At 46.0% G+C, this 10,000-nt stretch overlaps 1 protein-coding gene and 1 long non-coding RNA gene across 8 annotated transcripts in view; one reads left to right on the top strand and one right to left on the bottom strand.

Annotated features, from left to right (window-relative positions):
- Window positions 1-10,000, top strand: part of arhgap40 (Rho GTPase activating protein 40) — a gene marked incomplete at its 5' end in the record, with an annotated part of 29,496 nt that overhangs the window by 10,000 nt on the left and 9,496 nt on the right. For all 6 annotated transcript variants that reach the window (XM_079883505.1, XM_079883504.1, XM_079883500.1 and 3 more), the window contains 4 exons: window positions 1,570-1,790; window positions 3,216-3,294; window positions 4,032-4,183; window positions 9,922-10,000. The exon at window positions 9,922-10,000 is cut by the window's right edge and continues 87 nt beyond it. In XM_079883505.1, the coding sequence (XP_079739631.1) occupies window positions 1,570-1,790; window positions 3,216-3,294; window positions 4,032-4,183; window positions 9,922-10,000 (531 nt within the window). The remainder of the gene's footprint in view (window positions 1-1,569; window positions 1,791-3,215; window positions 3,295-4,031; window positions 4,184-9,921) is intronic.
- LOC307165655 overlaps window positions 9,993-10,000 on the bottom strand; it is a 7,989-nt gene continuing 7,981 nt past the window's right edge. For both annotated transcript variants that reach the window (XR_013822511.1, XR_013822512.1), the window contains exon 3: window positions 9,993-10,000. This exon is cut by the window's right edge and continues 67 nt beyond it. This is a non-coding gene — a long non-coding RNA (uncharacterized lncRNA).

Raw genomic sequence — 10,000 nt, 5'->3', positions numbered from 1 at the left:
ATGGAAATTATTCAACCTCCATTGCAAATCAGGTTTACTGGCAAAATGTACAGACTTTCAGCTGTTTGCAATGAACAAATCAAAAGTTACAAAAAGTTATTGAAACAGCTCAACACAACAAATGTTTCAAGTGCTTTCCCCAAAGTTAACTGAAAATGCAACTTTTAATGACTTCTGCAGTTTCAAAATTATTCAACCCCCTGAATATAATCCCTCACAACAGCACAGATCTGCAGAACAGGTGTTGCCTCACTAATCAAGGGCTTCATTAGCTGCACCAGGTGTGCTTGAGCTAGAACACATGACATATCTGAACTGGCCAGGTTTGTTGAGAGTCACGTTTGACTGCATGTTAGAAATATGGCTGAAGAATGGTCCAAAACGTTAAAAGAAGATTTCATCGCCCTTCACAAACAAGGAACAGGGTACAAAAAGATAGCGAAAGCACTAAATGTTCCTAGAGACACAGTTGGACGCATAGTTTGCAAAGTTAAAGGAACAGTGGTTACTCTACCTGGATGGGGCAGAAAAAGGAAGATAGCAATGACTATAACCAGATTTCTGAGAAGGAAAACTCTCGAGTGACTGCAGAAGACAGACACTGAGGTTTCAGCACAGTAAGGCTTGTACTAAACACATGCCAGAACCAGAAGCACAAGGAAAGAGCTCAAAATCATATAAATAATCCACAGAAGTTTTGGGATTCTGTGCTATGGAGCGATGAAACAAAACTGGAACTTTTCGGCCCGATGGATCAGCGGTGTGTCTGGAAGAAGAGTGAAGCGTATGCTGATAAGAACTCTGTCTAGAGTTCAGCATGGTGGATCTGTGATGCTCTGCGGCTGATTTACATCCTCTGGCACTGGAAACCTGCAGCGTGTGGAAGGAGAGATGGATTCACTGAAGTATCAGGAGATCCTAGGAGAAAACGTCATGCCGTCAGTGAGGAAGCTGAAGCTTGGGCAACATTGGACCTTCCAACAGGACAGTGATCCCAAGCATACCTCAAATTCCAGCAAGGCTTGGTTTCAGAAGAAGTCCTGGAAGATTCTACAGTGGCATCACAGTCACATGACTTGAACCCCATGGAAAATCTCTGGTGGCATTTGAAGAAGTCGGTTGCCGCACGCAAACCCAAGATTATTCCTGAACTGGAGGCCATTGCTCATGATGATCCCTCAGAAATGCTTCCAGAAGCTGCTGTCTGGTTATACATCTCGTTTGCAGAAGGTCAGAACAGCAAATGGCTGTTTTACTAAGCACTAAAGATGCTTGCCATGAAGGGGTTGAATAATTTTGAGACTGCAGAAGTCATTAAAAGTTGCCTTTTCAGTTGAATTTGGGGAAACCACTAGAATGATTTGTTCATTGCAAACAGCTGAAAGTCTGAATAATTTGTGTGTGTGTGTGTGTCAATGTCACTTTTATTTATATAGCACTATTAAAACAACACATGTTGTTCAATGTGCTTTACATCATCTCAGTAAAAAGACAGAATAATACACTAGTATTATATACATTAATAATCTTGCGGCTCCGTGTGTGTGTGTGTGTGTGTGTGTGTGTCAGACGGCGAGCAGGACGAGCTCTGGCTGCTGGATGCTGGTTTGTCTCCACTGGTAACCGGTGAAGAAGAGGACGAGGATAAAGCTGTTCTGTTGTCGACTCTCACTAAGACTCAAGCAGCAGCGGTTCAGAAGCGCATCGACTCGTACACACTCTCACTGCGCAAGAGGAACAAAACACCACCGAGACACGTCAGAGACGTCTTCACACACCCTATCGCTCAGGTAACAACACACCTGTGAGTGTGTGTGTGTGAGTGTGTACCTACTTAACTATATTTTGGGGACAAATCTGTACCCAGAAATGACCAAAACCTGACAGAATCTCCAAAAACCTCCTTTAGGTAAAGTAGTTAAAAGGGACATATCATGAAAATCTGACTTGTCCCGTGTTTAAGTGCTATAATCGGGTCCCCGGTGCTTCTACCGACACAGAAAACGTGAAAAGTGAAACCCAGTAACTGTGTTCTGGTGAGCCTTTCTCTGCAAACATGTCAAAAAATAAGCCAATCAGATTTCGCTCTCTTTCTGACGTATGAAGAGGATCTTATTATAATATTACCGGCCCTTAACACACACGTTTACACACACCAGCCGACATTTAGTTCCACACGCGCCAACAGAGACCAGTTCTAACGCACTGATGAAGATCCAGCAGAGCCTGAAACTGTTCTGTGGTTGAGCACAGACGAGCACTGAACACTATTGACCAGAACATGTCACCGCTGTCTTATAAAGACCTCAGGAACTGTGGACACTTGTGGAGAAGTTCAACATGATGATGAGATGATCAGTGTAACTCCACAACAACTACAGAAATGTCTCCACTAACATTCAGAAGCTCTTCCTGAGTCTCTCCGTAAGGCTGCACTCGCTACTGGTTATTCTGGGATTCTGGATGAGGGAGATTGGCCTGTTCTGTTATTGCTGGAGTTTCTGAAGCTTGTGTAAAGACTCCGCCCTCTTCTGAACGGAGGCGGAGCTAAAGCTCATTTGCATTTAAAGGGACACACACAAAAAGTCTCATTTTTGCTCACACCCAAAAAGGGGCAAATTTGACAAGCAATAATAAATGATCTGGTATTTTGAGCTGAGATTTCACAGACTAATTTTCGGAACGCCATAGATTTATATTACATCTTGTGAAAAGGGGCATAATATGTCACCTTTAAGAGAATAGGGACAACCCTTTTAGACCATGCGCCGGGAACGCCGACCATTTTTCCCGTCGTTAATCTAAGTGGATTCGGACGCCCTAAGTGCGCTTTAGACCATGAGCTTAGATCATTAAAATAGGGACCTTTATATCCAAACCTCTTAATGTCTTATCGCTCAGCACGACTCTTTCTGTAATAAAACTGATTTGAACTCTTTAATAGTGAGATTGAAAGACATCATGCAATAAAAGTGTTGATGCCCCAGTGTTTTTTGTTGTATTATGACAAAATCTGTGTTCAGAAATAGTCAGTCGTGGCATTTGTAAAGGCTTGTGTGTGTTCGTGCTCCACAGCAGACAATACCACACTCACGTCATGTCAGATCATATCACTGGCACCTGAATAAAGGCTTGAATTCAGAGATAACACATTGTGTGTGTGTGTGTGTGTGTGTGTGTTTGTGTATGTGTGTAACTAATTGTTTTCTATTCAGTCAGCAGTTCCTGAGACACGCAACAGCGAATCTGACATGCACAGAAACATGGACAGTGTGACAAAGACACAACGATCAGGTACACACAAACACACACACACACACACACACACACACACACACACACACACACACACACACACACACACACACACACACACATACATTCTCTCTCTCTCTCTCTCTCTCTCTCTCTCTCTCTCTCTCTCTCTCTCTCACACACACAAACATTCACTCACTCACTCACTCACACACACACACACACACACACACACACACACACACACACACACACAAACACACAGAAATACACATACATACACACACACTTTTCTATTGGCTGAGAAGCTAATAAGCTTTTATTGACTTGGCAACAATACAGTGAGACAACATTGAGTTTTGCAGAGATACTTTGATTTTTGTGAAGATCTTTGACTCCTGTTTACATGGAAGCTAAATGTAAATGTAAGATGTAACGCTGGAATGGAAAGCTACAGTCTCATGATCTTAAAGGGCCGGTCTGTTCATTATTCAGTGTTATTTTCAGCTGCATATCTTCACCTGTCACATCTAGTAATATAAAGAGCATATGTGTGTTTAATAATAGTAAAATGCTTCAGATTCAGAGAGATGGAGCCGTAATCTGCCAGAGGTTTGATTATACGAGCATGAATGCAGAATGTGCCCTTTGAACACAAGATGCAATTTCCTGCCTTTTCATATGGAAATTATATTCAAATGGTTCAGATACGGAACGCTTCCCGCTGTCAATAGAACAGCCATTAACAGTGCGTGTGCGTGTGTGTGTGTGTGAAGCTGTCAGTGGGCAGGAGACTCAAGGGCTACAGATGGAGGAGATCTTTATCACAGACGTGGCATATTGTGAACAAGCGGCCATCTTACTGAAACAAGCCAAACTACCACAGAACAACAGCAGCCAGTGCAGGAGAGATGATGGGACACTGCCGGTGAGACTGACTGTCTGTCTGACTATCTGTCTGTCTGACTGACTGTGTGTCTGACTGTGTGTCTGTCTGACTGACTGTCTGTCTGACTGACTGTGTGTCTGACTGTGTGTCTGTCTGACTGACTGACTGTGTGTCTGTCTGACTGACTGTCTGTCTGTCTGACTGTGCATCTGACTGTCTGTCTGACTGACTGTGTGTCTGACTGTGTGTCTGTCTGACTGACTGTGTGTCTGTCTGACTGACTGTGTGTCTGTCTGACTGACTGTCTGTCTGTCTGACTGTGCATCTGACTGTCTGTCTGACTGACTGTGTGTCTGTCTGACTGTGTCTGACTGTCTGTCTGACTGACTGTCTGTCTGTCTGACTGACTGTGTGTCTGACTGTGCATCTGACTGTCTGTCTGACTGACTGTGTGTCTGTCTGACTGTGTGTCTGACTGTGTGTCTGTCTGACTGTGTGTCTGTCTGTCTGTCTGTCTGTCTGACTGACTGTCTGTCTGTCTGACTGACTGTGTGTCTGACTGTGTGTCTGACTGTGTGTCTGACTGTGTGTCTGTCTGTGTGTCTGTCTGTGTGTCTGACTGTGTGTCTGTCTGACTGACTGTGTGTCTCACTGTGTGTCTGACTGTGGATCTGACTGTCTGTCTGACTGTCTATCTGTCTGTGTGTCTGTCTGTGTGTCTGACTGTGTGTCTGACTGTGTCTGTCTGTGTGTCTGTCTGTGTGTCTGACTGTGTGTCTGACTGTGTGTCTGTCTGACTGTCTGTCTGACTGTGTGTCTGACTGTGTGTTTGTCTGACTGTGTGTCTGTCTGTCTGACTGTCTGTCTGTCTGTCTGACTGACTGACTGACTGTGTGTCTGACTGTGTGTCTGTCTGACTGTGTGTCTGTCTGACTGTGTGTCTGTCTGTGTGTCTGACTGTGTGTTTGTCTGACTGTGTGTCTGACTGACTGTGTGTTTGTCTGACTGTGTGTCTGACTGTGTGTTTGTCTGACTGTGTGTCTGACTGTGTGTTTGTCTGACTGACTGTGTGTCTGACTGTGTTTGTCTGACTGTGTGTTTGTCTGACTGTGTGTCTGACTGACTGTGTGTCTGTCTGTGTGTCTGACTGACTGTGTGTCTGTCTGACTGTGTCTGACTGTCTGTCTGACTGACTGTCTGTCTGTCTGACTGACTGTGTGTCTGACTGTGCATCTGACTGTCTGTCTGACTGACTGTGTGTCTGTCTGACTGTGTGTCTGACTGTGTGTCTGTCTGACTGTGTGTCTGTCTGTCTGTCTGTCTGTCTGACTGACTGTCTGTCTGTCTGACTGACTGTGTGTCTGACTGTGTGTCTGACTGTGTGTCTGACTGTGTGTCTGACTGTGTGTCTGTCTGTGTGTCTGTCTGTGTGTCTGACTGTGTGTCTGTCTGACTGACTGTGTGTCTCACTGTGTGTCTGACTGTGGATCTGACTGTCTGTCTGACTGTCTATCTGTCTGTGTGTCTGTCTGTGTGTCTGACTGTGTGTCTGACTGTGTCTGTCTGTGTGTCTGTCTGTGTGTCTGACTGTGTGTCTGACTGTGTGTCTGTCTGACTGTCTGTCTGACTGTGTGTCTGACTGTGTGTTTGTCTGACTGTGTGTCTGTCTGTCTGACTATCTGTCTGTCTGTCTGACTGACTGACTGACTGTGTGTCTGACTGTGTGTCTGTCTGACTGTGTGTCTGTCTGACTGTGTGTCTGTCTGTGTGTCTGACTGACTGTGTGTTTGTCTGACTGTGTGTCTGACTGACTGTGTGTTTGTCTGACTGTGTGTCTGACTGTGTGTTTGTCTGACTGTGTGTTTGTCTGACTGTGTGTCTGACTGTGTGTTTGTCTGACTGTGTGTTTGTCTGACTGTGTGTCTGACTGACTGTGTGTCTGTCTGTGTGTCTGACTGACTGTGTGTTTGTCTGACTGTGTCTGACTGTGTGTTTGTCTGACTGTGTGTCTGACTGTGTGTCTGACTGTGTGTTTGTCTGACTGTGTGTCTGACTGTGTGTTTGTCTGACTGTGTGTTTGTCTGACTGTGTGTCTGACTGTGTGTCTGACTGTGTGTTTGTCTGACTGTGTGTCTGACTGTGTGTTTGTCTGACTGTGTGTCTGACTGTGTGTTTGTCTGACTGTGTGTCTGACTGTGTGTTTGTCTGACTGTGTGTCTGTCTGACTGTGTGTCTGACTGACTGACTGTGTGTTTGTCTGACTGTGTGTCTGACTGTGTGTTTGTCTGACTGTGTGTCTGACTGTGTGTCTGACTGTGTGTCTGACTGTGTGTTTGTCTGACTGTGTGTCTGACTGACTGTGTGTTTGTCTGACTGTGTGTCTGACTGTGTGTTTGTCTGACTGTGTGTCTGACTGTGTGTTTGTCTGACTGACTGTGTGTTTGTCTGACTGTGTGTTTGTCTGACTGTGTGTTTGTCTGACTGTGTGTCTGACTGACTGTGTGTCTGACTGTGTGTCTGACTGTGTGTCTGACTGACTGTGTGTCTGACTGTGTGTTTGTCTGACTGTGTGTTTGTCTGACTGTGTGTCTGACTGACTGTGTGTCTGACTGTGTGTTTGTCTGACTGTGTGTTTGTCTGACTGACTGACTGTGTGTCTGACTGACTGTGTGTCTGACTGACTGTGTGTCTGACTGTGTGTTTGTCTGACTGACTGACTGTGTGTCTGACTGTGTGTCTGACTGTGTGTTTGTCTGACTGTGTGTCTGACTGACTGTGTGTCTGACTGACTGTGTGTCTGACTGTGTTTGTCTGACTGTGTGTCTGACTGACTGTGTGTCTGTCTGACTGTGTGTCTGTCTGACTGTGTGTCTGTCTGACTGTGTGTCTGACTGACTGTGTGTCTGACTGACTGTGTGTCTGACTGACTGTGTGTCTGACTGACTGTGTGTCTGACTGACTGACTGTGTGTCTGACTGACTGTGTGTCTGACTGACTGTGTGTCTGACTGACTGTGTGTCTGACTGTGTGTCTGACTGACTGTGTGTCTGACTGACTGTGTGTCTGACTGTGTGTCTGACTGTGTGTCTGACTGACTGTGTGTTTGTCTGACTGTGTGTTTGTCTGACTGTGTGTTTGTGTGTCTGACTGACTGTGTGTCTGACTGACTGTGTGTCTGACTGACTGTGTGTCTGACTGTGTGTCTGACTGACTGTGTGTTTGTCTGACTGTGTGTCTGACTGTGTGTCTGACTGACTGTGTTTGTCTGACTGTGTGTCTGACTGTGTGTCTGACTGACTGTGTGTCTGACTGTGTGTCTGACTGACTGTGTGTCTGTCTGACTGTGTGTCTGACTGACTGTGTGTTTGTCTGACTGTGTGTCTGACTGTGTGTCTGACTGACTGTGTGTTTGTCTGACTGTGTGTTTGTCTGACTGTGTGTCTGTCTGTCTGTCTGTGTGTCTGTCTGACTGTGTGTCTGACTGACTGTGTGTCTGACTGACTGTGTGTCTGACTGACTGTGTGTCTGACTGACTGTGTGTCTGACTGACTGTGTGTCTGACTGTGTGTCTGACTGACTGTGTGTCTGACTGACTGTGTGTCTGACTGTGTGTCTGACTGACTGTGTGTCTGACTGACTGTGTGTTTGTCTGACTGTGTGTCTGACTGACTGTGTGTCTGACTGACTGTGTGTCTGACTGACTGTGTGTCTGACTGTGTGTCTGACTGTGTGTCTGACTGACTGTGTGTTTGTCTGACTGTGTGTTTGTCTGACTGTGTGTTTGTCTGACTGTGTGTTTGTCTGACTGTGTGTCTGACTGTGTGTTTGTCTGACTGTGTGTCTGACTGACTGTGTGTCTGTCTGACTGTGTGTCTGTCTGACTGTGTGTCTGACTGACTGTGTGTCTGACTGACTGTGTGTCTGACTGACTGTGTGTCTGACTGACTGACTGTGTGTCTGACTGACTGTGTGTCTGACTGACTGTGTGTCTGACTGTGTGTCTGACTGACTGTGTGTCTGACTGACTGTGTGTCTGACTGTGTGTCTGACTGTGTGTCTGACTGACTGTGTGTTTGTCTGACTGTGTGTTTGTCTGACTGTGTGTTTGTCTGACTGTGTGTCTGACTGACTGTGTGTCTGACTGACTGTGTGTCTGACTGACTGTGTGTCTGACTGTGTGTCTGACTGACTGTGTGTTTGTCTGACTGTGTGTCTGACTGTGTGTCTGACTGACTGTGTTTGTCTGACTGTGTGTCTGACTGTGTGTCTGACTGACTGTGTGTCTGACTGTGTGTCTGACTGACTGTGTGTTTGTCTGACTGTGTGTCTGACTGACTGTGTGTTTGTCTGACTGTGTGTCTGACTGTGTGTCTGACTGACTGTGTGTTTGTCTGACTGTGTGTTTGTCTGACTGTGTGTTTGTCTGACTGTGTGTCTGTCTGTCTGTGTGTCTGACTGACTGTGTGTCTGACTGACTGTGTGTCTGACTGACTGTGTGTCTGTCTGACTGTGTGTCTGTCTGACTGTGTGTCTGACTGACTGTGTGTCTGACTGACTGTGTGTCTGACTGACTGTGTGTCTGACTGACTGACTGTGTGTCTGACTGACTGTGTGTCTGACTGACTGTGTGTCTGACTGTGTGTCTGACTGACTGTGTGTCTGACTGACTGTGTGTCTGACTGTGTGTCTGACTGTGTGTCTGACTGACTGTGTGTTTGTCTGACTGTGTGTTTGTCTGACTGTGTGTTTGTCTGACTGTGTGTCTGACTGACTGTGTGTCTGACTGACTGTGTGTCTGACTGTGTGTCTGACTGACTGTGTGTTTGTCTGACTGTGTGTCTGACTGTGTGTCTGACTGACTGTGTTTGTCTGACTGTGTGTCTGACTGTGTGTCTGACTGACTGTGTGTCTGACTGTGTGTCTGACTGACTGTGTGTTTGTCTGACTGTGTGTCTGACTGACTGTGTGTTTGTCTGACTGTGTGTCTGACTGTGTGTCTGACTGACTGTGTGTTTGTCTGACTGTGTGTTTGTCTGACTGTGTGTTTGTCTGACTGTGTGTCTGACTGACTGTGTGTCTGACTGACTGTGTGTCTGACTGACTGTGTGTCTGACTGACTGTGTGTCTGACTGACTGTGTGTCTGACTGTGTGTCTGACTGACTGTGTGTCTGACTGACTGTGTGTCTGACTGTGTGTCTGACTGACTGTGTGTCTGACTGACTGTGTGTTTGTCTGACTGTGTGTCTGACTGTGTGTCTGACTGACTGTGTGTCTGACTGACTGTGTGTCTGACTGACTGTGTGTCTGACTGACTGTGTGTCTGACTGTGTGTCTGACTGTGTGTCTGACTGACTGTGTGTTTGTCTGACTGTGTGTTTGTCTGACTGTGTGTTTGTCTGACTGTTTGTCTGACTGTGTGTCTGACTGTGTGTTTGTCTGACTGTGTGTTTGTCTGACTGTTTGTCTGACTGTGTGTCTGACTGACTGACTGTGTGTCTGACTGACTGTGTGACTGACTGTGTGTCTGTCTGTCTGTGTGTCTGTCTGTCTGACTGTGTATCTGACTGACTGATTTATAAACAGAAAATGTTTAAAAAAGTAATAATGAAATATTGTGATAAGCCTCCGGCAATTCCCATCCCTACTAAATAGGCCTATGGGTCGATCATATTTGTCTATCACTAATAATATTACTGAAAACAGTTTAGAAGTATGATCAAGCGTCTCACCTCTCTCTCTCTCTCTCTCTCTCTCTCCCTCTCTCTCTCTCTCTCAGAGGGTCGTCTGTCCGCAGTGCCGGTTAGGAGTGACCCGGGTCGTGGATCTTTCCCATCAGGACCTGAAGAAGGTCCGCC

The sequence above is a fragment of the Squalius cephalus genome (assembly GCF_949319135.1).
Source record: "Squalius cephalus genome assembly, chromosome: 10".
NCBI lineage: Eukaryota > Metazoa > Chordata > Actinopteri > Cypriniformes > Leuciscidae > Squalius > Squalius cephalus.
Note: the sequence above shows the minus strand (reverse complement) of the source record. Positions and strands in the feature narration are given on the sequence as shown.